Consider the following 27,977-nt stretch of genomic DNA (forward strand, 5'->3'; position numbering starts at 1 on the left):
GCTGGTTGACTTTAGTTCGAATAGTTTCTCCAGTGTAATGGTACAAAGAACATGAATTCACTCTTTTCCAAATGTTTGCTGTATTAAAAAACAATACTACTGCCTTACCTTCTGTTACTTTGCTGTGAACTGCCATAAAATAACCATGATGCAGTAGCCTCAGAGAGTCATGAAGCCAGTAAACAACAGTGCACTGAATTTTAGTAATTTAGCATGGAACTTTAGAAGTGATAATAAGAGCCTTATGGGATCCTGTTGTTCCAAAATCAAGAAGCTGACATAGCAAACAAACGGTGGAATCAGAAACTGAAGACATCTGAATAGCTAACCGACTTGAATAGTGAAAAATAGGAGTGGGTGGATGGGGGAAAAATGCAATTTTAGTTCTGACATCCAAGTAGTCTTTTTTCCCCTAGTTTTCTCCCATGGTGGCAATCTCAGGACTTTTAGTTAAACTTTAGGAGTGCCTAACATCCTCCTAACATTTCCCAGAATCTATGTTGCATCTGTTGCTCACTATTTCCAAAGTTTATTTGTTCACTGGAGTTTATGGAATAGTGACTTCAATTTTGGAAACAGATAATGCCCCCCATTTTGCTTTATGTTATGTTGTGCAATGTATTTATTGTATAACACAGTTATGGGGCCCTATTGTGATATATTATCGTTGTATTAGTATGACTCAGTCCAGAGGTCTTATGCAGGTAGTTAACTGTACTCTTATACATCACAACAACAATAGCTGAAACATGATCAGAAATGGAAAACTGGCTGGTTCTGCAGCTGGTTCCAGAATCAAGTTACTCCCAATTTACTTCCCCTTCTACCACTTCAACAATTCTTCAATAAACTTTGAGATCAAAGGAGTATTGCTGGTAATGCTGAGTAAGAGTAAAATCACTAATAGGGAAAAAAAACCCTTGTAGTTTAAGACCGTACCTATAGCCAACAGATATTTCTATCAAACTTTAAAAAAACAGGGAAATTGGGCAGCTATAGTGAATGCACCAGGGAGCAGGGGACCTGACCTCCTCTCTGAGATATTGGACTGCCCTACAAATTTGTCAAAATGAAAACACAATATGGGTTGGTCTTTCACAGTCCAATCCACTTCTTGTGCAGCTTGGAAAAAATTGGTAACATGTGCCTCTGAGCAAATAGTAAGTGGTGACAACACCTGCAATCAGTCCAAGTAGCAGAATCAAGATATGTGCTGTGCTGATCTTGTTTTAGAAGGGAGGAAGCAATAATATTAAGACAGTTGATATATTTCAGATAGTCAGCTTAAATATGTTTGATTTACTTTGCTATTTTAGTGAAGCTTCCGATAGTAAATTATTTTCTTTTGCTTCTCTTTGTGAGAATGTGTGAAGTACAGCAACACTTTGCATAATTTACACTTTAAAAACCCCAAAAACAATTGTGAAATAATGGTACTGACTATTCTGCAGATTGGGTGGGTGGGCATTGGGCAAATTTCCAAAAACAAAACATTGTTAACAGTATCATTGTTTTTCAGGGTTTCCCCCACCTTTTTATTCTACAGTAGACACGTGTAGTCTCCCACCCAAATTAAAACTAAAGATGTCCCTGGCCACATTCACACCAGTAATTTATTCCACTTTAAACAGTCATGGCTTTGCCCAAAGAATCTTGGGAAATGTAGTTTGTGAAGGGTGCTGAGAGTTGTTAGGAGATGCCATATTCCCCTCACAGAGCTACAATCACCAGAATTCTCTGGGAAGAGGGTCTGACTATTAAACCACTCTGGCCACTTGATTTTTCCCTTCTTGTTTTATACTTTGAACTCTAGATTCTCTCTTAGTGTGTTATGTATTGCCATGAAAACTTAGAGGGTTGTTAAGCAAGTGTTTCTGAGTTCAGAACTATATGTTTTGTAAGATTTTGTTTTGAAATGAGCTTCTGGGAAGCAGCAGAATAGCATGGGGTTGTTTTTAATTTAACATGGAATGTGAAAAATCCATGCTGGCTATAGTATACAGTCACTCTAGTGGCTGTATAACCTGGGGCTGATATTGGTCCTGTTTCAGAATCACTCTCTCCACTATCTGTTTACAATTATTTTATTTATTAGATTTCTTACTCACCCTTCCCCATAAGATCCTAGGGTGGGTTACAGCAATAGAATATTCAGTTATAAAAACTAATATAACCTTACAAGACTAGGAAGACAAGAGGGCTCATCTACACAGTGGTTACTGTGTGTTTGGTGCTACTCACATCTCGTTTAGATTTGCATGGTTCACATGACGTTACTGGCAAACAGAAGCTATCATGCAGTTTCCCCCCTGTAAATCTGCACTAACCCAATCCACTGATAATACAAAAGGAGGGGAGTCTTCACTCCATTTCTCTAGAGCTTGCAGATGATTTGCTCCGATGCTTTTAGGTGGGTGTCCTCTGTTCTTTCATTTTGCTTCCTGTGGACTGACAAGCAACTTCCAGTTGCCCTCCTCCATTCTGTTGGTCTTTTTTATGTTGCTGCAAATGATGCCTTTATTTTCTTTTTCCCCTAACTTGTGCACAAAAGCATAACACTGCTCAAAGATTTGTATTTCAGCTGTATCCTACCAACCATAGACACGGAAAACACATATATTCGCACTTCTGGTTTTTTTTTAAAAGGAACTTACTGCAACTTGTAGAACAGACTGAGCATGCTTGGTCACCTAGCAACCAGAGGGAATAGAAATGTATAATTAGAGGGCAGGGCCACAAGGAAACAGCAAGACTAATTCTTCCCAGAGGAATGCCTACTTGTGTTAATGAAAAAAAGCGATTGGCAGCTAATATTGAGCAGGAACTGCAGATGGTGCAAAAATTACAAAGTTAAAAGAAGAGTATTTGCTACGAAAAACGCTGCCATGTAGATGAGCCCAAGAGTGTTACAGATCCTGAGAAAACCTTATGAAAATTTCAGAATGTGTTTATCTTTACAGTAACTCAGTGAAGGAGCCATGGGATTTTAGCAAAGAAAAATAAAAAAACCCAAACCATATCAAAGCCCACAACTGGAATGTGGCCACAGAAAAGGCCCTCCTGCATGTTCCAACAAACCTAGCATACATCACTGTTCGGGCATAGAGAAAAGAGCCTTTCCATCAGTTTGTGGTGTGTAGGCGGGGTGATATGGGAGCATTTGCTTTCTGGTATAGCCAATCCTTGTGGTTTCCTAGCATCCACTATAACCTACATATTTTGGAATACAGTCAATCCTGCTTACATCCTTTGAACAAGTATTAATTCAGGTTGGTTGCCTGTTCAAAATAAGGAAACTTTAAAAATTTTACATGGTACAGTTGTCTTAGTCTGTCAAGGAAAAGACAACATAATATAAAATAACACTACTGAGAAGTGCTAACTGTCTATCTGTCAGCCAATAAAAGGCAGAGCTCATGTAATGCTCCAGCTCCAAACCAGAAAGGTACATCAAAGAAAGGGTTTGAAATGACCATACTTGAAAGGGAGAAATGGTAATGGGTTTAGATAGCTGCTAAAAGTATGCAACGACATCTTCTGTTGTTGTAGGCATTCATTAAGGTAGCATGCTATGTGACCAGACTGTTCTTCATCTGTAGTAATATTTTGACCAATGCACTATGGAGTCTCAAACCAGGTATTATTTATGATTAATAGAAGAGCATTCTATATGTACAGCCCATGGATTTAACCCAAGTTATAGTGATGTGTTTATTTGATGTGCAAATCTCTGCATGTTTGCAGTTCACATCTATTATGAATAAAATGACTTCTGTTAGCTCAGGTTCAACATTTCTGGTGTTAAAAACAGGTTGCAACAGACTGTATGTTTGATGTTATTGTGTGAGGCCATTTGGGTAAATCACAGATTCATTTCTAATGGGTTTGAATGTAAATTATCAGTTTGCTTTTGACTGATTATTAATTGTTCAAAGTCTCAATGTTTTGTGGTTGAAAATTTGAAATATTAATAATAAATACCAATTAACATGTCAAGTTCAGGATACCATTCAGCATTGTAATATAAAAGAAATGATTTAAAACTCATGACATTAATAAATGACATCACATTGTTGCTAACAAAGACATCATTTTAGTTTGCAATTTAATTGTGTATATCTGAATTTTAAAAGCTTCTAATTCCTTGTATGTGGTCTTTGGACATTTAGGCTTCCATCCTATACTCACCTTCCTGGGAGTAAGGTTTACTGAACTCATTGGGACATGCTTCCAAATAAACGTGCACAGGGTGCTGTTAAACTCCATTATCCATTTTGTGTTAACAAAACATAAACACTATTAAGAATGAAACTTACTTTCAAGTAGACATGATTAAGCTCCTGGCAGGTGTATCACCAGGTACTTAAGAGACTTGGAGCACAGGCACATGGAACATATTTTACTACATTTTTCATGTGCTAATTTTTATGTACAGCTAGCACAGTGGAGAGGAGAACCTGGCTGGGAGTCCAGAGTCTGTGAGTTCAAATCCTAGCTCATGTCTCTTGGGTGTAAAGGGCCAGCTAATGATCACCCCCACAGTGGGTGGCTCAGGGGTTATATGCCCTGCCACCTGTGCAGCCTTGGGCAAGCTGCATAGTCCAAAGGAGCCAAGTTGCCCCCCAGCTGGCAATCGTGGACAAGGAAGGGTCTGGCTTGTGCAGCTGTGGCAAGCTGAGCAGGCCCTAACCAGCTGGGGACTAGCCTCAGAGGGAGGCAATGGTAAACCCCCTCTGAATACCGCTTACCCTGAAAACCCTATTCATAGGGTAGCTATAAGTTGGGATCGACTTGAAGGCAGTCCATTTCCATTTTCACCTCTAGGCAAATTAAGATGGCAGGTCTCAGCAGGACTATGTATTCTAGTGTGCTCTGCCACTCTGTAAACAAATGTGGTTTTTTAAAAAGTTTTTTAAATGGGAGGGAAATAGAAATAAGATGTGAGACTCAGTGAAAAAGTCTTGTTGTTTGATTCCCCTGGGCCATTCCCTAAAAACACCCCTGCTTCCAGGCTTCCAGTATTACACACATAAGTCCAATCAATGTTATTGATGTCTCAGACATACAAAACAATGCACAGAATTATATTTCTTGGCCAAGTAATGATGATTAGAGGTGTACAGCCAAAGGTTTGGTTGGAAATTCAAATCACTGTGTACAATCCAGGGACACCCCATCTATATAGTCTGTGTCTGTGTTAGAATTGCTTGTTAATATGTTTTTTTAAATAATATATTTTAACCCTTTTTAAAAGATGTTTTTAAAGCTTTTTTAAAAAATGTTTTTAACATTGTTTTGTTTTAATGTATTTTAAGGTCTGTTTTTATGATGTTTTAATGTGTTTTTAGCGTTTCTGTTTCATCACCAGTAGGCTTTGCCAGGGTGTTGGGCCCCTGGAAGCTGCCCAAGATTGCCATGTGCTGACAGCAGCCCTGAAAGTATCATTGTAAAATTCTAAATGTATTTCCATTTGAGCAAAGTTTTTTAAAATCATTTCTTCATTTAATATTTTCAAAATCTGCTCTCAGTTTTACAATAGTACCCAAAACATGCTAATGAAAAAAATATCTCATGCATACCCAAAACATGCTAATAAAAAAATATCTTTATTATATTGACAAAACATTTCAGCTTCCGCCTTCATCAGCTGCCAACATACCATATATATATATATATATATATATATATATATAGACCCCCGCTGAAGCGGAACTCATTGAATAGAATGGTGCATGATGCCCGAAGACCGCCGTAAAAGCAGAACAAGCACCGTATGAGTGGGGCTTTAGTCTAATTGTGTCTAATTGAGACCGCTGCATTAGCGAAATGCCGTAAAGGGAAGTGCTGTAAAGCAGGGCCCTACTGTACTGTTTTTGTTTTTAATATTGTTGTAAGTTACTTGGAGGCCTTTGGTTGTCAAGCAACTAATAAATCTAATAAATAAATAAGTAAGATCTCATTAGGTTTCCCATCTGAGAAGCAGATTCATTTATTCATTCATTGACAAAACAATGTTTTTTGCAGACATTCCAGTTTAACAGGTGTAACTGTCTGAGCCAGGTCCTTGTATTTGAAGCATTGCCTGATTTTATTCCCTTGCTGGATTCCCCCTCCCTTCCCATTGGGAGGCACATTTTAAGTAAAGGCCTGCAAAACATATTTAAACTTAGTATTTTACCACCCATGGTTCTTTTCTTCAGGCACCATACATTGCCAATTATTTTTACACAGAGCTAATAAATGATTTCAAAGAAAAGTCCTGTTTCCGATATGATTGGAAAATGAGTTTTATTAATTGAGGCGCAGGCATCAATCATCACTTTTACTTGAACACTTGTTCTAGCCCCTGTAGCAAGCACAAGAAGAATCATAAATCACATTTGTATTCCATGCCATGTATTGATTTCAGTTGTATTCATTGAGTGTACATGCTGGGCAGGATGTATGAGAGGTAAAACTTAAAGTTTTATATAGCAGTGTCTCTAACAATGTTTCATTTTCAAATATGGGACTCATATTCTTCTGTTTGAGTTTTGAAATATTTGAGGTGGGGAGTTTTGACCACATCTCATGGAAACCACTTTCAAATCAATGCTCAAACATGACATACACTGGTAAACTGAGTGCAAACTAAATAGCTGTCACTGACTAACCATGTTTAGGTCTCACATATTGTACATAATGTTTGCATCTGAAATTTTGGATGGGCTAGACCCACAGACAGTTAAGTCCAGTCCACTTAAGAGCCCAAATACTTTCTCAAAAACTTGATGGTCAATACAGACCTCCATGGAGATTCCATAGTGAGACGGACTTTGAATATCTCTCAGTTTTATGGAATAAATATATTTTCAGGCAAATTGCTTCTTGAAATTAAAAAAACTTTATATCTTCAAAAGGGTTTTAGTCACTTTAGATTCAGATAAATCTGTTCTGCCATTGTCCTGAGAGGGTTTGCACTGGGACAGAGTTGCCCCAATCCTAACCCTGTCATGAATGTGGGAGGAACAGTATCAGTGTGCATGGACCTCAAGGGTGAATATGTGAAAGCAATTAATATAACACAAAATATATTTGGTTTAGGTTTTTTCCATTGGCTACAGTGAACTGTGGATGCATCCAGTGCAAGAGATATTAATAGTTATAATTTTGCATTGCAGTATTTATTCAGATCATCTCAGAATGAAATTTTGTGGCAGCTCCTTTTAAAAGTAATATTTAGAAAGAAATATTAACTATTTTACACCTATATTATGAGCAATATTAAAATGCATTTGCCACTACTCTATATTATTGATTAGGCCTATAACCAGAATGGATTTTTCGCATTCCGTAATGTTAAATTGAAAATACCCCCATGCCATTCTGAAGCTTCCAATAAGCTCATTTCAAAACAAAACCATACAAAACTTAGTCCTGAACTCATAAATGCTTGCTTAATAACCCTCTAAATTTTCATGGTAATAGACAAAACAATCAGAGAGATTGGAGAGTTCAAAGTGTAAAAAGAAAGAGAGAGAAACCAGATGCGTTTTGGACTTCTTTCTGTCAAAGTTCTCATAATATGTTGAAATTAATTAAAATTCATCCATGTTTACAGAGTACCTGTAATCCTATTACTGACCTTGCTCCATACTCTGGCCTTCACCTTCTGCAGTTTAAAAGTTAAAAAAAAAAAATTCCTGGCTGATTTTTAATTAATTTAAGAAATTTTGGCTTGAACACAATGATAATGTTGGGCATGCTCAGTAAGAACCAACTGTCAGTGTTTTAAAAGCCAGACTCACAGCTGCTTGGCTTGCCTAATCAGGGGACCACACCCAAATCAGACCTTTATTTCACTTTAGACAGTTATGGCTTCCCCAAAGAATCCTTAGAAGTGTAGTCTGTGAAGGGTGCTGAGAGGAGACTCCTATTCCACTGACAGAGCTGCAGTGGCCAGGGTGCTTTAACAGTCAGCTGCTCTGACTGGAGCTCTGTGAGAGGAACAGGGCATCTCCTAGCAACTCTCAGCACCCTTCACTAACTACACTTCCCAGGATTCTTTGAGAGAAGCAATGACTGTCTCCAGTGAAATAAAGGTCTGGTGTGGATGTGGCCACGGACAGCTTTGGTTTAAATTTGGGTGGGAGGCTACATGTTCCTGCTGTAGAATAAAAACAATTATACTGTTCACAATGTTTTCCTTTTGGAAAGAAAAGGGGCTTCCCCTCTGCCCAGTGCCCACATCGTCCTCCCCTCTCCTCTCCTTCCTCCCCTCCTCCTCCCCCCACCCCTACCACAAGTCAATTTCTAAGCATGGTTGCATAGGAGTAAATCCCACTGAACTTAAAAAGCATGCAAATGATCAAACCTGCCCTCCCCTCCTCCTATCCCCTCCCTTTTGTCCCTCCCCTCCCCTCTGCCTTCACCCCTCTCTTCCCCTCCCCTCCCCTCCCCTTCCAATCCCCTACTTCCCCCTCTTCCTCCTTCTCCTCCCCTCTGCCCTCTCCCCTCCCTCACGTTTTCCCACATGGTCAGTTTTACCTATCCTAGGACTACGACCTTGGAGACCAGGGTTCAAATCACATTACCAACTTCTTCCAAGCTACACAGGAAGTGGATTGGACTGTGAAAGACCAACTCAAATTGTGTTTTCATGTTGACATATTTGTAGGGCAGTACAGTATCTCAGAGAGGAGGTCAGGTCTCCTTCTCCCCTGGTGTATTCACTATAGCTGCCCAATTTCCCTGCTTTTCAAAGTTTGATAGAAATATCTGTTGGCTATAGGTACATTATTAAACCACAAGGTTTTTTGCCTATTAGTGAATATTATGCTAGATGGATTAAACTTCTTATTTAAGCTGTATGACAGAAAATCAGTTTCACTCTTTGTTCAATACAATATTTTAACTAACATGTATTCTATTTCAGGAGGAAATTAGGATCAGTATCCTATTTTCCAGTTTCTTACAGAAGGCTAACTACATTTGTATATTCAGTGTTCATGTTGCAAGTATTCATGGTATAAGGTTACACCTAGCTTAACTTTCTGTTTTTTAAGTAATTTAATGTTTTCTGAAGCTAATGTATAAGAACTTTGATGATGGAAGTGATGAAGTCATATTGTTAACAAACCAAATGAATCTTACCATTGTTTTTACAGTTAGAAGAAAAGAGGAATATACCATATATTCCATAGTGTTTTTTAAGATGTTGTTTGGTGACTCAAAATTCTAAATTTTCTTAGGTGTTTTTACTCTTTCTAGCACCAACTGAAGTGAAATTTTCATTTGATGTGGGAAATGGGCCTAATGAAATCACAGTGCAGTCACCTACTTCCTTAAATGACAACCAGTGGCACTTTGTGAAGGCTGAAAGAAACATCAAAGAGGCATCACTGCAAGTAGATCATCTCCCTCAACGAACTCGCACAGCTCCATCTGATGGGCATATTCGTTTGCAGCTCAACAGTCAGCTCTTTGTTGGTAAGCCCACTTTTATAGAAATATTTCCTAAACATTGACAAGGAAAGACAAACTGCTTCACATAAGATGACTTTTTATTGTATAAGAACTGTATTGTATATATGAATATTAGGGATGTGAGCATTAGGGATAAGACAATTCCAGCAATTCTTGGATGAAATTGATGATCTAGGTGCCTTCCACTCTAGCTTTCAGCCCGGTTTTGAGCCTAAAGCTGCCTTGGTCATGCAAGTTGATATGTTGCACTGGGATGTGGACCGGGAGATGTGACCATGTTGGCTCTTCTGGACATTTCAGCAGTGTTCAGTACCATTGATCCTGATGTCCTTCTGGGCCACTTTGCAGGATGGGGACTAAGCATGCAATATTGCACTGCTTCTGCTCAATACTACAGGATAGCATCCAGAAGATGATACTGGGGGACTTTTGCTTTTCCCTTTGTCCAAGGGTCTATGGGGTTCCACAAGGTTCCATCTTGTCCTCTATGCTGTTCAGTTTCTACATGAATCTACTGATAGAAGTTATTTGGAGATTTATGCTGTGAAGTCATCAATATGATGATACCCATTTCTATCCCACTTATACATCTGATCCTAGGGAGGCAGTGGAAATCATGGTTTGCTATTTGCCTGCTATAAAGAACTGATGGGACATTAAAAAATTGAAATTTCATCCACACAAGCCTGAAATACTGGTGGGTGGACCATATGATCCAAGTTTAGGACTGGCCTGTCATGGATAGGTCTGCATTGCCCCTGATAGATCAATTCCATAGTTTGGTGGTACTTCTTAACTCAGTACTTCTGTTAATGTGTGTGTCAAGTCAGTGACAAGAAGTGCCTTTTTCCAGCTTTGGCTGATGCACCTGTTATGTCATCTGATGAAAGAAGTCTTCACTACAGTAACTCATAGTGCCAGTTACCTCCAAGTTAGACTACTGTAATGTGCTGCATATGGGACTACCCTTGAAAAATATTCAAAAAACCAGCTCATGGAAAATGCTGCTGACAAGTGTTGACCAGAATGAGGCAATGAGAACATGCAACATCTAGTTTTCCTTGATCTCCACTGGTTGCCTCTTTTGCCTCTTCTGAACCCATGTATTCCTCAGCACATGCTGCATTTGTCATCTGAGGCCCTATTCCAGATTTCTCAGAAATCTGAGACCAAGCAGGTAGAAACAAAGAAAAAGGATTTTTTAAGTCTGTCACCCATCATGGAATGATGGAATGCCCTTCTACTTAAAATTTGCTAAGCTCTGACTCTTGGCTTTAGGGGTTTGGCCAAAACCTGATTGTTTTGCAGCTTTTTAAATTTTCTCATTATGACCATGTTAAGGCTGTTTTCCTTTTCCTGTATCTTTACTTTCGGGGGGGGGGCAGATTATGAGTTGCTGGGGGGGTTGAGGATTTTTTTTTAAAAAAATGTGGATTTGGTTTTATTTTATTGCTATAAGCCACTTTGAGTTTCATTCATTCTTAAAAAACTGGGATTTTAAAAAAATAAATGCATAAATTACAAAATACATGTTATGCATTGCCATAATTAAGTAAGCAGGTCTTTTTTAAAAAGCAATTTACAGCACGGTGCAATAAGAATCTACACTGCATAAAACTAATGAGGAAGGGGCCCACAGAAAATGCAACCAAAGAAACTAGTTCACAACTATCTGAAAATGAGAATTTCTGTACTATTATTATTTATTATTTATTTAATTATTTCTTTAATTTGTATTTCGCCCTTCCTCCCAGCAGGAGCCCAAGGCGGCAAACAAAGCACAAAAACACTTTAAAACATCATAAAAACAAATCTTAAAATACATTAAAACAAAACAGCATTAAAAACATTTAAAAAAACAACCTTAAAAAGGGTTTAAAACATTATTAAAAAACATATTAAACAATTCTGACACAGATGCAGACTGGGACAGGTCTCAACTTAAAAGGCTTGTTGAAAGAGGAAAGTCTTCAAAAGGTGCCGGAAAGATAGCAGAGATGGTGCCTGCCTAATATTCAAAGGGAGGGAATTCCACAGGGTAGGTGCCGCCACACTAAAGGTCCTTTTCCTATATAGTGCAGAACGAACCTCCTGATAAGATGGTATCTGCAGGAGGCCCTCACTTGAGAGCGCAGTGATCAACTGGGTATATAAGGTGTAAGATGGTCTTTCAGGTATCCTGGTCCCAAGCTGTATAGGGCTTTGTAGACCAAAACTTGAACCTGGAACTTGGCCCAGTAGCAAATAGGCAGCCAGTGCAATTATTTCAGCAGCAGGGTGACATGTTGGCGATACCCTGCTCCAGTGAGCAGTCTCACCGCCACATTTTGCACCAGCTGCAGCTTCCGGACCAACCTCAAGGGCAGCCCCACATAGAGCACATTACAATAATCCAGCCTGGAGGTTACCAGTGTGTGGACAACAGTGGTCAGGCTATCCAGGTCCAGAAACAGCTGCAGCTGTCTCACCAGCCGAAGTTGATAAAAGGCACTCCGACCCACTGAGGTCACCTGGGCCTCTAGTGACAAAGATGGATACAGGAGTACCCCCAGGCTGTGGACCTGCTCTTTCAGAGGGAGTACGACCCCGTCCATCTGCTGTGCCCACTGGCCTGTGTGTGTTGTTGTTTAACGCCAGATCGGTACATAATAAGACCACACTCATCCATGATTTGATCATGGATGAAGGTGCCGATTTGGTGTGCATTACCGAGATCTGGGTGGGTGAGCTTGGAGGAGTTGATCTGACCCAACTTTGCCTATCTGGATACTCAGTGCAGCACCAGCATAGGCTGCAGGGACAGGGGAGAGGAATTGCTGTGGTCTACAGAACTTCCATCTCTGTCACCAGGAAACCACTCTGTCTTGGAGCTGGCTGTGAGAGCCTGTACCTGGTGTCAGGCCGAGGAGACAGTCAACTAGGGTTGCTGCTGGTGTACCATCCATCCTGCTGCCCGGCAGCTTCTCTGACCGAGCTGGTGGAGGTTATGTCGGCTGTGGCATTGGAGGAGCCCAGAACAATAGTGCTGGGTAATTTCAATGTCCATGGTGAGGCTGCCTCTAGTGTTCTGGCTCGGGACTTCATGGCCTCCATGACGACCATGGGGCTGTCTCAAGTTGTTATTGGCCCAACACATAGGGCAGGGCACACCCTTGACTTGGTTTTTGCTCCAGATGGAGGATAGGGTGGTGTGGAGATAAGGGGGATGTATGTCACCCCATTGTCATGGTCAGATCACTTCCTGGTGAAGTTTAGACTTATGACTCCGATTCTTGCCTGCAGGGGTGGTGGACAGATTAAGATGATCCGCCCCCGGAGCCTAATAGAATCCACAGGATTACTGAATGCCCTGGGGGAGTTCCCAGTAGATAGAGCAGGTGACCCTGTTGAAACCCTTGTCACACTGGAACACCGAGGCACGCCGGGCTCTCGACACAGTTGCCCCCAAGTGCCCTATTCGGCACTGTGGAGCCCGGCTTGCACCTTGGTACACCAGTGAGCTAAGTGCAATGAAACAGGCTGGACGACGGCTAGAGTGCAAGTGGGGAAAGACGTGCTGTGAGGCTGATCGGGCATGAGTGAAACAAAATAACTGTGCCTACTGTGTGGCAGTGAGGGCGGCGAAGAAGGCCCATTTCTCTGCCTCCATCGCATCCTCAAGTAGCCATCCAGTGGAGCTTTTCCATATTGTCAGGGGTCTGTTGACATCAACTCCAGGAAATGGAGTCTTAGACCCTTTGGAGGCCCACTGTGAATTGTTTGCAAGGCACTTTGAGGGTAAAGTTGCCTGCCTCCGTAGCGGTCTTGATTCCGCATCCACATCTACTGTAGTCCCCAATGAGGTCTCCAGTGCAACGTCTGCTGCAACTTCTTGAGAATGGTTTCAGTTGATGCGGCCTGATGACATGGACAAGGTGCTTGCGATGATGCGGCCAGCAACGTGTTCTCTTGACCCTTGCCCTTCTTGGCTTATTAAAGCTTGCCAAGGTGGTCTGACAGAGTGGATCCAGGTCAACGTATCATTGTGGGAGGGAGCAGTTCCAGCGCCTTGAAAGAGGTGGTGATCCGACCACTCCTGAAAAATCCCACCTTGGACCCATTGGTTTATGACGACTATTGACCGGTTGCAAATACCCCCTTCTTAGGGAAGGGGATTGAGAGGGTTGTGGCGCAGCAACTGCAAGTACTCTTGGATGAAACAGATTATCTTGACCCATCCCAGTCTGGGTTCATACCTGGTTATGGGACTGAATCGGCCTTGGTTGCCCTGATGGATGACCTTTATTGGGAGAAGGACAGGGGGAATGCGACCTTGTTGATCTCTCAGTGACTTTTGATACCATTGACCATGGTATCCTTCTGGGCCGACTTGGTGAGATGGGTATTGGAGGCACTGTTTTACAGTGGTTCCTATCTTATCTCCAGGGTCATTCTCGGAGGATAGCATTGGGTGACTGTCTTTCGGCCCCCTGGCAGCTGTGCTGTGGGGTGCCACAGGGTACCATCTTGTCCCCCATGCTGTTTAACATTTATATGAAGCCCTTGGGAGCAGTCAACAGGAGCTTTGGGGCGAGATGTCACCAATATGCTGATGATACCCAGCTCTATTTCTCTATAACATCTGAATCGGGAGAGGCCGTGCAAACCCTGGACCGCTACCTGGACTCAGTGGTGGGCTGGATGAGGGCCAATAAACTGAGTCTGAATCCTAGCAAGATGGAGGCACTGTGGGTTGGTGGTTCCCGAGTTCAGATAATTGGTCAGTTGCCTGCTTTGGACAGGGTTGTACTCCCTCTGAAAGAGCAGGTCCACAGCCTGGGGGTACTCCTGTATCCATCTTTGTTGCTAGAGGCCCAGGTGACATCAGTGGGTCGGACTGCCTTTTATCAGCTTTGGCTGGTGAGACAGCTGCGGCCATTTCTGGACCGGGATAGCCTGACCACTGTTTTCCACACACTGGTAACCTCCAGGCTGGATTATTGTAATGTGCTCTATGTGGGGCTGCCCTTGAGGTTGGTCCGGAAGCTGCAGCTGGTGCAAAATGTGGCGGTGAGACTGCTCACTGGAGCAGGGTATTGCCAACAGGTCACCCCGCTGCTGAAAGAATTGCACTGGCTGCCCATTTTGCTACCGGGCCAAGTTCCAGGTTCTAGTTTTGGTGTACAAAGCCCTATACAGCTTGGGACTAGGATACCTGAAAGACCATCTTACCCCTTATATACCCAGTCGATCACTGCACTCTCAGGTGAGGGCCTCCTGCAGATACCATCTTATCAGGAGGTTCGTTCTGCACTATATAGGAAAAGGACCTTTAGTGTGGCGGCACCTACCCTGTGGAATTCCCTCCCTTTGAATATTAGGCAGGCGCCATCTCTGCTATCTTTTCGGCACCTTTTGAAAACTTTCCTATTTCAACAAGCCTTTTAGGATGAGACCTGTCCCAGTCTGCATCTGTGTCAGAATTGCTTAATATGTTTTTTAATAAAGTTTTTAACCCTTTTTTAAAGTTGTTTTTTTTTAAAAAAATGTTTTTAAAGCTGTTTTGTTTTAATGTATTTTAAGAACTGTTTATACGATGTTTTAAAGTGATTTTGGTGCTTTGTTTGCCGCCTTGGGCTCCGGGTGGGAGGAAGGGCCGGATACAAATTAAATAATAAATAAATAATAAATTGGAGGTTATGTGCTATTCCTATTCTGGGTGTATTAACGGTCGAATCTGAAACTGCAGTTTGATATAAAATCAGACTGATTACAATATGTTGCTACTTCAGCAATGTGCCTCTGAACATATGGTGAGTGGTGGCAACACCTGCCATCTCCAAAGATAATTATATTTGTGTATGTTTCTTGGTGTTCTTCTTACATTGCTTATTTCCTGTGTTACTAATGTTTCTACAGAGAATCTAAACTAGAAAATTTTATTTCCCTCATTATTCACCCTAGAAATCTGTGTCAAATTTATTTTATTAATTTCAAAGCCTTTTTATTGGTCAATATATGATGGTGAAGACAGCCTTTTGTATTTCAAATTGGAGGTTATGTTCTATTTCTATTTTGGGTGCATTAACAGTTGAATCTGAAACTGCAGTTTGATGTAAAATCAGACTGATTACAATATGTTGCTACTTCAGCAATGACTCTTAGCTGTTGGAAAAAAGAGGATGCATGTTTTCAGCCTGCTATCTTTAAACCATTTCATTTAAGGCAAGGTGGGCACATCAATTAAAAACATAGACCACACCTAGAATTTTGCTAGAATATATTTCACCTCACACTTGTTTTATCTTGTGCAAATTCAGACACTCCTGAGGTCCACTGGAGGCTATTCTGCAGAATAGTCAGTGCCATTATTCCACAAATTCTTTTGGAGTTTTTTTAGTTTAAATTTTGCAAAGTGTTGCTGTACAAATATTCACAGAAATAGAAACAAAAGAAAATGATTTCCTATAGGAAACTTCACTAAAATTGCAAAGTAAATCAGACACATTTAAAGTGACCATCTGAACTATATCAACTGTCTTAATAATGTTGCTTCCTCCCTGCTAAAACAAGATCAGCATAGCACATGTCTTTCTATTATTTGGGCTGATTGCAGGTGTTGCCACCACTCACCATATGCTCAGAGGCACATGTTACCAAATTCTTCCAAGGTACACAGCAAGTAGATTGGACTGTGAAAGATCAACCCAAATTGTGTTTGCATTTTGACAAATTTGTAGAGCAGTACAATATCTCAGAGAGGTCAGGTTTCCTGCTCCCCTAGTGCATTCACTATAGCTGCCCAATTTCCCTGTTTTTAAAAGTTTGATAGAAATATCTGTGGGCTATAGTTACGCTCTTAAATTGCAAAGTTTTTTGCCTATTATTATTATTATAGTTTATTTATATACCACTTTTTGGCCAAAAGGTCCCCAAAGTGGTAAACAACATATTACAAAAAATATTGCAAAAAAGCTACATAAGAAATATACAGTAAGAATACAATGCATATAATAGATAAAGCAAAACCGTATTTTAAAAATAACATGAAAATTCAATCAATAATAGCAATACCAATTACTCTTTCTCATGTTCATTCCCACATTAACAATCTTCCCACATGGTACAGACATGGTACAGAGAGTTAAAGGCATACATAGAAATGGTTTTACTTCTGAGGGTTACTTTTCAAGTAACAAATATATACGGATCACTGGCTTTCTCAATGTTGAAAGCAGTGCATTTTAAATTTAACAACATTTCCATGGCTAAGGATAATCCATTAAGGTGATCTTGCTAACATTTTATGCCTATTATGAAAATACATAAGCCTTTCTCAATGTCCCTATATGCCTCCATATGTCCTCTTAGACCTCCATATTTGACTGAATGTACTTAGAAACTGCCATGCAGTCCGGAATCCTGATCAGTAAGGGATGTGGCCCTCCAGATGTTTTTTAGAGTTGTAGTCCATTTTTGAGAGTTGAGACCCTCCAGATGTTTTTGAGAGTTGTAGTTCTGTTAAAGTGGCTGCACACGCTGCTCTATTTCACAGCAGTTGGTATGTTCCTAGTGCCTGGAAGTACCTATTGCCAGCTTCAAGTATCAAGATAACTGCTACATTATAAGGCTGCTCTTCCATCTGCATGTCCTTGGGCTTGCTTGGCTGCCACACCCCGGGCTTCTGCTCCCACCACTGCTGTTGGTGGTAATGGTTCATGCTGGGCAGCAGCTGTGGGAGCTCAGGCTTGGGGGCCTGGGCCTCGCCTGGAGGAGGAGGAGGATGTGGCAGCAGCGGTGGCTGCTGTTGTTGTTGAGGAGGGCCGGCAACGGGCGGCAGCAGCAGTGAGCGGCTGCTACAACTAGCAGCAGGAGGCTCCGCAGTGTAAACATGCATAAGATTATACTGGAAAATCCCTCACTAGCTCCGAATCCTCCTCTATGGCTGGCACCGAGCGGGCAGTCTGTAGCAGCTTCTCTTCCCCTCAAGCGCTGATGTCCACCATCTCTTAGTGATTTTAGGATGAGTAGTATTATTTATTTATTTATTTATTGCACTTGTTTACCACCCCATAAGCTCTCTGGGCGGTTTACAGCAACCAAAAACATTAAAACAAATATACAATTTAAAACATATTTTAAAAACAATTTAAAACACAATTTAAAAATTTAAAACAATATAAAAACAATTTAGTATGTCAGTAATATAATGATATTGGCAGGGTAGGGCCTGATTTGATTACCCAAAGCTTGCACGGTTCACACCTTCATTGTACGGGTGTTGTTAGCCAATCCCCTTTAAAGACTAATCAGATTAGTGTGCCATACACATTTACTAGATCCAGTTCATGTTGACTTATTTCATATAAATCCACTTCATACTGATTGATTTCACTGGTTTACATCCCACCTTTGGGGATACAAATCCTTCCAAGGCAGCTTACAAGTAAAATGTATTAAACAAAATTGTAATAAGATTATTTTTTAATGCTTATATGTGCTGCATTTTTAATGCTTTAATGCTGCATTAGATACATCAATTTTAGATTCCACCTGAAAAACAAACTTGTCCTTGCTACATGTTTAGGGAAGGGCAGAGAGAAAATAAATACTTTAGGTTGTGTTTGTTAAATCCTCCTTGAGAGTCTCTCCTTCTAGTCTTGTTCCTGACCTTTATGTTTTCCTTCCTGCTGGACAATCAAGAGAAAGCTTCTTAACTGGCTGCTTTATAAAGGAGTAACTAAACAGCTGGAAACTAATTATGGAAAGCAATTGGATTTATTGATTTATTTATTAGATTTATATCCTGCCCTTCCTCCCTGTAGGAGGTTGCTGGGTTGATTTTTCAGTCCACGAACACTGAAAGGCCTCATGCTGAGCTGCACATATTGGGAAAAACAGAAATTAGTCCTGAGTTACAGCCTAGGTGGCTAGCCAGCCAGCTAACATGCTAACTATAGTGTACACAGCAATATTTCTACTCTTCTAGAGTTGTTTTCATCCTTTGCCATCAACTACTCTAGAAAAAGAAGAAAAATATCCATTATAGGATATGAGCGCTTTAAAAGAGCAAAAGGTGGCCATTTTTTTAGATCTCTTTAAGTTATCTCTTTTTTCACTCTTTAGTACTAAGTACCCAGTCCTGCTCTACTCAGAATAACTGCAGAATAAATAAACTCTTACTACTTACTGCAGAATATGCTTCTTTATTGCTGCCTGGGTAGAGAACACAACTGAAACTGAAAATCAGAGCAAAGAAAAGTCCAAGGAGTGTCATCTAACCCTAGCCCATAATACAAAGTTGTAATATTTAACTCTTCAACAGTGATGTTACTATATAGGCTGGGGGTTTTTTTTACGATCACTTAAGTAATTATAGGGTGACTTTGATCATGCAAAATCCACCCTCAGTTAGGGAAAATCTTAAGTGGGCAGACTTTGGGGACACTTCCGGACGCGACTTTTGTTGTTAACTCACCCTTCCTTATTTACTAAATTTTTCAGAAAGTCCTATTCTTAAATTGCTGCTGTTCTTAAAACAAGCTGTCATTTTTTAAATGGAGGTTGTAATTGTCATGTCACAAATAAAAAAAGACAATTTCCCCAACAAATCTGGGGGGAAGCACAGCTCAGGATGGCAGCTCCCCCATTTGCCCGTCCCTGGCTATAGGCATGCCTTCTGAGGACAGTGCTCCCTTTTCTACCCTAAAGTCTTATGCTTTGAGATCTTTGTGTCTGAATTTTGATAACTCCATAACTACGAAACATTGATCTCTTACCACTATGACCATATGAGAATGGTTGATGAGAAAAAGAGGTTGTTGTATGGATAGGAATGGTGTCCTCAAAGCTAATAAATGAAGGATTGATATGATTCCACAAAATAATTACTTCCAACATAGGGGGAGTGGGTAAGCATCAAATTACAAGTGGAAGCCAGAAATGTCAATCTAAAATAGGCCCACAACTTTGGGGACCCACCAATTCAAATGCCACTGATCAGCCATGCCACTGACCTCCTCCATCCCTGCACTGTCCAGGTAAGCAGCAGCTCTATGCTGGCCGCTCCTGCATCAGAGTAACTAGGGTTACCAGGTTCATGGCCTGAGACTGATCCTTTACCTTTAGGAGAAGTGAAAGTCAGCCAAGTGCAGGTGTTCTTGCAACCCTGTAATGGGAAAAACCACAAGGTGGAATTCTCCCTTCTCCCTGCACAACTTTTAAAGATACAGAAGACCTCTTTGTTGCCAGGCCCAGCTTCCAAGAGGTCGTTTGCCAGAACCTGGCAACCCTAGGGTATACTTACCCCAAAGATCTGTAGAACAGTCCCAAGCTGACCCAACAAACAACTCTGTCTGCTATATTGGCTAACTGCTGAAAGTTTCCTCTGCCCTTCCTTACCATGGAAGAGGCCTTATCCCATCCTCTTTTAACACCATCCAAGTTGGTGGCTGCCACTGCCTCCTGTGGGAATGAATTCCATAGTTTAACTATGTGCTGTATGAAGAAATTCTTTTGTCTGTCCTGAATCTTCCAACATTCAGCTTCATTGGATGTCCATGAGTTCTAGTGTTAGGAGAGAGGGAGAAAAACCTTTCTCTATCCACTTTCTCCATTCCATGCATAACTGTATATGCTTCTATCACCTCTGACTTGCCTTTTCTGTAAACTGAAAAGCTCCAAATGCTGTAACCTTTCCTCATAGGGGAGTTGTTCCATCCCCTTAATTATTGTGGTTGCCCTTTTCTGAACCTGTTCCAACTCTACGATATCCTTTTTGATATGAGGCAGGCAGAACTGTACACACACTGTAAGATAAAATGTATTTTGAAGAGGCAGAATATTATCTCTGTATGAGGTTTAGCTGTTCAAATTTATCATAACCCAGTGACAAAGAGTTCTTTATATGTAAAAAAAACCAATGACTGGGCTTCTTATTTCATTAACAAGTCTTACATTTAAAAAATTATAAAATGTCATAAATGCTGTAACAAAAGAGTATCCCACAATTTTACCCAGTCATTCTTGTTTCAAAGGTGTCCTAAGGAGTTGTTACATTTATACTCCCCCTTTACTCCAAAGAGATCAGGATGGATTGCATGATTGCCATTTCCTATTTTATCCTCAGAATCACTCTGTTGAAGTAGTTTAGGCTGAGAAAGATTGATTGGCCCTAACTAACTGTTAGCTCCATAGCTGAGTGGGAATTTGAGCCTAGATTAACTGAGGTCCCAAATTAAAATCTGAGAGCCAATGCTGGAGTTGACATATCAGGCTTAACCTGAAGGCTTGGATAAACTAGACAAGCACATACAAAGATTTTATTTCTTATCTTTTGACCCTTTGCTTCTTCTTACCAGAGAGCAGATCCATTATCTATTTCCTCCATTCTCCTTGTCCTAACAGACAGGAATGTACGTGAAAGGACAACGTAGTTGTTGGCTCCTAACCCGCTTTCTTAATCAATGAGCAAATTGACCAGTTCTTTTAGTGCTAACCACATAATATCCTCCCTTTTCTTTTTGTATTATTTAAACTTTAAAAAATCTTTAATCATTGAAAGAAAGAAAGAAAGAAAGAAAGAAAGAAAGAAAGAAAGAAAGAAAGAAAGAAAGAAAGAAAGAAAGATGGCTGAACACTTCAATGATCCCTTAGTGGTTTCCACATGCCGCATGGAAAATTGAAATGTAATGTGTATGTTTGCACCTAGCATGGATATGTGCCTTTTTGTGATTTAATACAGCAATACAATAATACAGTAAACTTGTTTGGCCAACTCTGATAGATTAATCTTAATTTTGGGGGAGTGAACAATATGCACTGAAGGACTAATTTAACAGCTCAGCAACTGCTATAGTAGTGAATTGGAAAATTTAGGACTTGATTTAGTTTCTCAAGGAACTTGTGGGTGTGGGAGGGGTTGTGTGACAGTTGTCATCTTTATGGTCAGAGCTTGGAAAAGTTACTTTTTTGAACTACAACTCCCATCAGCCCCACCCAGCACGGCCACTGGATCGGGCTGATGGGAGATGTAGTTCGAAAAAGTAACTTTTCCAAGCTCTGTTTATGGTGAAGATCAAGATTAGATTTTTTTTTCTTTCTTAAAGCAGGTGTGGCCTTTTTATTAATAAAATATATGTAGGACTGATTTTCTTATTTAAAAATGCCATTTATTTAATAGCATATTGCTTTGAGAATTAGACCATATGAACATATGGAATCTGAGATTATGTTCATATATTTTAAATACTTGCTCGAACTCCTTTGCCTTTATGTGATTTGTTATACATCATAGCATGCAGATGCACTTAGCTAGCTTTCATTAATTAAGTTGCCTCTGTATTTTTTTTCTCCTTGGGCTGGGCCCACAGTTCCCATGGTTTTCTTAGGGGGGAAGGGGAATTGGCTTGCACTTTTCTCCAGTAGATCTTCACTGGATCTCAGTACATGTCACAAACAGAAGGAGCACTTTCATTTATGGAAACGGAAGTCTAGATGAAACCTCTTGAGTATGACCAGTTTTTTTTAGAGGCTTGGAGTCTCTATTGCTGACAGAAACTAATGTTTTTGTTTCTTTGTCATTCCACCTGGTTAATGAGAAATAAAAAATGTCAGAAGCCTGCACTGCAGAAGGTCAGAAAGTATGGGAACTTAGAGTCTTTGCTTTTGCTGGTTTACCCCACCTCTACCCCTTAGAGCTTGGTAATTTTGGAAAAGGTGCGGAGAAAGAAACACATATGAGAAGGCTGGTGACAGCAGAGGGCTGGTACTGAGTCATTGGTTGCAGATTAGTTGTGTCATTTATATGGTTGGTGGGAATCCCTGAGAGTGAAATTTGTATGTAGAACACGGGTGGGTAATCATTTTGGTTCCACAGAACAGATCTTTATCAGGATTGGCCTTGCAAGCCAAATTTGACAGATGGATGGGGCTGCCCACCTGTCAATCACATGACATCATTATGATGCCACATGTTTGACAGGTGGTTTCCCCCGCCCATCTATCAAAATTCCTTGCACAGAGTTCCCAAGCGCCCAACATTTTTCTTTCTGCATTTTACAGGCTTTCTTTGGCCTGTGTATGCCTGTTCCCTGAGCAGAATCCCTAAAAAGATTAAATTGTGCTGCATTGGATGCAGGCCCCTGTTCTTTCCTGGGATCAGGCACTTGCTGCTTACACAGAATCGAAGCTCCTCCTCCTGCTGCTGATTAGATGACATTCCATCAAGTAGCCTTTGGGGAAAATGGCTTTGCAGGCCAAATTAGACCCCCCCTGGTGTTCCACACCCCTTATGTAGCAGATTGCTCAGAATGTATTTGGGAAAGGTTATTGTGGGGGTGGAGGAAGGAGGTGTGCTGCTTCTATTTCAGTTAGTTGTTTAGTTGCGAATCATGCTGTTTTGTGGACTTTTATTGTATTTTTACATTTAATTTTCATCTGAAATTTAGTATTATATTTTGTTTTCCTGTTATTTCCTGCTATAGAATATTTTGTTGTTTCCTGTTAGAGAATATTTTGTTTTCCTGTTAATCACGCTACTTAAATCTGAGATTACAGAGAGAGAGAGAGAGAGATGTAATGATAGTGAAGTGATCTAAACATAGAGCTTGGAAGTAACTAGTTACAAATAATGAGTTACTTGTAATTTATTACTTTTTTGAGTAACGAGTGGGTAACATCATTACATTTTGCTGGTAATAGAACAAGTAGTAACTTCATTACTTTTGAGCTGTAACTGTAACGCTTCCAGAGTAACTTTGGGGTGTTACTTCAGGGGGAACAGGGGAAGTCTTCTGCTTCTCTGATTTGTGGATAAAAATCATGTGCTTCAAATTGGGTTCTGTGCAGCATCACTCTTTCCTCGTGCTCTATGGGTGCTTAGGAGGCAACGAGGGAGGAGGTGGAGAGTGAGATGGGGTGGAGAAAACAATTGTTTATAAATGGACAGGAGTGGAGGGAGAAAAAAGCCGAAGGGCAAGGAGACAGCAGAAAAATGGACATGAAGTACTGGCTGTGGAGGTGAGAGACTATGATGTGGGCCCCCCCGCAAAGCTCAAGGTGGCTTCTGCCTCCCTCTCCACCTCTCCTCTCTTACCAGTGGAGAAAGACACGAGCTAAAAGCCACGGCTTCGGGGTGAGCGAGGGGCAGGCAGAAGTTGCAGCAGCAAGCAGCCAGGGTCCTAAAGAGCTGCTGTTTCCAGTTTTCTTTCCTGCCCTTCCTTTCTTGTGAGGAAGATATTCCCTAGAAGCTCTTCTGTGCAAATCCTCCTCCCCATGGCAAATGCAAAGAATTTCAAACAGGCACTTGTCCAGGCACTTGTTAAAAATGATTGTATAGCCGACTTACAGTACAATATATACAAGTCTACTCAGAAGTAAATCTCTTTATGTTTAATGGAGCTTACTCCCATTTGCAGGGGGGAGAGAGAAATATGACCCTTTATAGTACAAAGATGCATCAATCTGGTTAAGGCAAGTAAAATTTGATGCATGCAATACAAGGACTAACCTGCAATCCAGTACTTGTCTACTCAGAAGTAAGTCCCATTGGGTTTAATGGGACTTACTCCCAGGCAAGTGTGCATGGTGTACACTTTTATTACACTGTTATTCAGATCCTGTGCAAAAGCCTGGGTGAAAAGATGTGTTTTTAGGCAGGGTTGAAAAAAATAGGACAAAAAAGTTTTGAAAATAATGAAGAAAGAATATTAAATACCTGACCTTGGTGGAGATTCCCCTCACCACAGTAATTCTGAACAAATCACTGTTGTGAGCCTGCCTACCTATCTTATTTAGGAGTATGCAGACCTAGACTGTCACTTATCCACAGATACAGCAGGAAACCTCTGCTTGATTGGTTATTCTGCTTTGCAGAAAACTTTGGAAATTTTAGGGAAGCATATAAGAAAATGTACTTGAAAATCCTTACGAATGAAATGTTCACACTATTCCAAGAAAAATAAATTGTTTAAAGAAAATGCTCCTGAAATGATAAAGTATGGCTGGGAAGGACAGCTTTTCTTTTCAAAGGGTGTGAATGTTCATGTGGGTAAATGAATGTGCAAATTTCATTCACCATTTTTTAAAACAAAATCCAGTGAAAGTGAAAAGTAGGGCTGCAACCTTTTAATTGCTTTATCAGTTATATTAATAAATTAGAAATATTTGACAAAAAGCCACCCCAGTGCAAATTAGGCAATACTATTTTTAAAAAATAAAATAAAAACTGAAAATGGCATCACCATCTTAGAAGAGGAATCCCCCTTCATTCATGGACAAGAGGAAATGCCTCTTCTAAAATGGAACCTGCTGCAGCATGATGGTAATATAAGCTTCCTTTTTTTTAAAAAAAATGAGTTAGTTCATGTTCCTGTCCCTTATTTAGCTCTTCTATATTCCTTGTGAAGATTAGGGCCCCTAAAAGAGAGGGCAGGATATTTCAAGCTAAATATTTATTTAGGATCCCCTTTATACAATGTTTATATAGCTGGTATAGCACAGTGGGGAGGAGAGCCTGGCTGGGAGTCCAGAGTCTATGAGTTCAAATCCCTGCTCGTGTCTCCTGGATGTAAAGGGCCAGCTAAAGATCACCCCACAGTGAGTGGTGTAGGGGTTACATGCCCTGCCACCTGTGCAGCCCAAGGCAATCTGCATAGTCCCAAGGAGCCCAGTTGGCCCCCAGCTGGCAGTTGCGGACAAGGAAGAGGCTGGCTTGTGCAGCTATGGCAAGCTGAGCAGGCCTTATAGTACAAAGATGCATCAATCTGGTTAAGGCAAGTAAAATTTGATGCATGCAATACAAGGACTAACCTGCAATCCAGTACTTGTCTACTCAGAAGTAAGTCCCATTGGGTTTAATGGGACTTACTCCCAGGCAAGTGTGCATGGTGTACACACTTATGTGGGAGTAAGTCCCATTGAACCCAATAAAGCTTATTTCTGAGTAGACATATTGAATGGCAGCCTTAGTTTCCTTTTTCCCCCATTTTAATTCTGCCTTCTGTATCTACACAACAGCCCTGTGAGGTAGGTTAGGCTGAGAGTTAGGGACTGACCCAAGGCAATAAATAAGCAAAAACAATGATGAGTAAAAATTTAAAATGTGAAAATGCTCGTGCTCAAGAGTATTTTTGTTGCTCTTTGTCAAGGCTTTGTGTGGGGATTTTTATGTCTACTGTCTCATAACTTCCTTTTGCCCAGGAATGTCATATTTCATACTGTTACAGATTTTTGTTTTTAAAGCCCAAATTCTGTGGTGGTTTTTTTTTTTTTTACTTGAGTTCTTTGCATGGTTTAGGGGTGGCATTGCAGGAGATCAGGCTCTTATGGACAGCTGTGAGGCAGGTAGAAATTAAATGGAGTAAGCCTTTTTTGTATGAAAATACAATTATGGGGAAAGCTTCACCTGTTAACATTCTGTCAGACATCTTATTACTTGTGTGGGACCCCCTCCCCAGATTTATTTTTGATTTGTGAATGCCATGCCCATTGCCATTCCCTCCCCCCATTTATCTTTGTCACAACCTTGTGAGGTAGCTTAGGCTGAGGCAATATATTTAGATAAGCAGTTGGTACTTACAAAAATCTTTAGAAACACACATAATGAAGTCAAGGACATAGTATGAAATCCAGAGAAGGGAATAGTAAATAAGAGATAAGTGTGCTATTGTTTTGTTTGTTTCTAACATTTATATATTCTGTTGTTCTAAGATCATTCAAATGCTATCTTTACTGTTCAGAAATATTGTCTTTCATAGACTGCTTTAGGGATTTATTGTAATTATTTGACAAGAGCCAAATAAACTTTCAGAATGTGCATTGAAGCAGCAGTCATTTGTAAATATTTTCAGATATGCTCATGTGCCAGAATGAAATGTTTGAAGTTCTAAAATATATGGAGGTCATTACCACATCAAGTCACTTCAATTTCTTAAGCCTTAAATGAATTTATTTCCTTTGCAGGTGGGACAGCATCCAGGCAGAAAGGATTTCTGGGGTGTATTCGTTCTTTACAATTAAATGGAGGAGCACTTGACCTGGAAGAAAGAGCAAAAATAACCCCAGGTGTAAAACCAGGTTGCCCTGGACATTGTAGCAGCTATGGTAACTTATGTCATAATGGAGGAAAATGCAAAGAGAAATACAACGGATTCTCTTGTGACTGCACTTTCTCTGCTTACATGGGGCCATTCTGTAAGAAAGGCAAGCATGAATTGTACATTTATTTTGTAAAAATTTCAGTCAAACTAAAAAAAAATCAGTACTTAGTCTTATGATTTATTTCAGTTTTTTAAAATCATTACTAATTTATGGCTTTATTTATATTTTTATAGGAGGGTTGGTTAATTTTTTGGCTCAAGTATCACATTGATGGTCAGCCACTACTGCAAAGGCTACATGCCAGTGGTGGGCATGGCCAATGTATGTGTGCAATATACATACACACAGAGACGCGCACACACTCTGCCTGTATAGCACTGTATACAAACCACATACACTCACAAACATGCTCATTCACCACACATACGGCACACACAAACATACAAATATAGCAATATGCTCATCAGACATGCACACATATGTACACTCTCACACACAAATGGAGACACACAGACATAATCAGCATTTCCAACCCTGCCTACTCCAACGCTGAGTTGAGTGTGGATGGAAACACTGCCTATTACTTTGCACAGAACATTCCTTGCAAAGTAAAGAGCCCCATTTCTCCCCACCTCCAGTGCTGACGTAGGGTGGGTGAAAATGCTGCCTTTTATTCTTTCAAAAAGCAGTCATCTTAGTGCTGAGATCCCTCTGCCTGCTCTTTACAAAGGATTTCTAAAGAACAGATAGAGAGATTTTATCTCCTGATTGGCTAGAGAGATAAAGCTGTGTGGGCTAGTTGGCTGGATCTGGAGCATGGGTTAGACACCCATTTGAAAAAGTTGTGCCCATACACTCCAAATAATAGTCTGTCTGTTGTTTGTTTACCTTGCATCAATAACAAGTGCTGTGCTGAAATCTGTCCTCCAGTTTCTCAAAAGTTTTCTTCTGTGAAAGAAAATAATGCTGCATCATTCTCAGGGCACTTGAGAATTTCTTTAGAGTTTGAAAAAGAATGCCTGTCAATGCTTGTTTCTGAGCTTACCTTTTTCATTGCAAAGTGGCCAAGCGTGGTGTGTGTATTTTTTGATCCAGCTCTCTGCAACCTTCCTGGCTGCCACACTTCCTGATCTGAAAAATCCCCTTGGAAGAATTATCTCATGATATTGCTTTCCCTGGGCTTTAATTGAAGTATGTTCACTCAGGAAGGCTGCGGAGTGCAGACCAATGTTGAGATGTAGAATGAAAGAAAGGGCCCCTAACAACACCTGTCCTCTATCTCAAAAGTAAGGTAAATACATAAAAAATTCCTGCACCTCACCCACGAGCATTTCACTCAAATTTTCTCTTCCCGTTGATAACTTCTAAATGTAATGCATTTTAATCAATAATTGATGCAGAATGGTTGAAGAAAACAGGAGAAACTTTTGGCA

At 40.4% G+C, this 27,977-nt stretch overlaps 1 protein-coding gene across 1 annotated transcript in view; it reads left to right on the forward strand.

Annotated features, from left to right (window-relative positions):
• Positions 1 to 27,977, forward strand: part of CNTNAP4 (contactin associated protein family member 4) — a 466,116-nt gene that overhangs the window by 404,014 nt on the left and 34,125 nt on the right. Inside the window, exons 17-18 of the mRNA XM_061626204.1 lie at positions 9,250 to 9,468; positions 26,407 to 26,646. Coding sequence (XP_061482188.1) covers positions 9,250 to 9,468; positions 26,407 to 26,646 — 459 coding nt within the window. The remainder of the gene's footprint in view (positions 1 to 9,249; positions 9,469 to 26,406; positions 26,647 to 27,977) is intronic.

This window comes from Rhineura floridana, chromosome 1 (genome assembly GCF_030035675.1).
Source record: "Rhineura floridana isolate rRhiFlo1 chromosome 1, rRhiFlo1.hap2, whole genome shotgun sequence".
In the NCBI taxonomy this organism is placed as follows: Eukaryota; Metazoa; Chordata; class Lepidosauria; order Squamata; family Rhineuridae; genus Rhineura; species Rhineura floridana.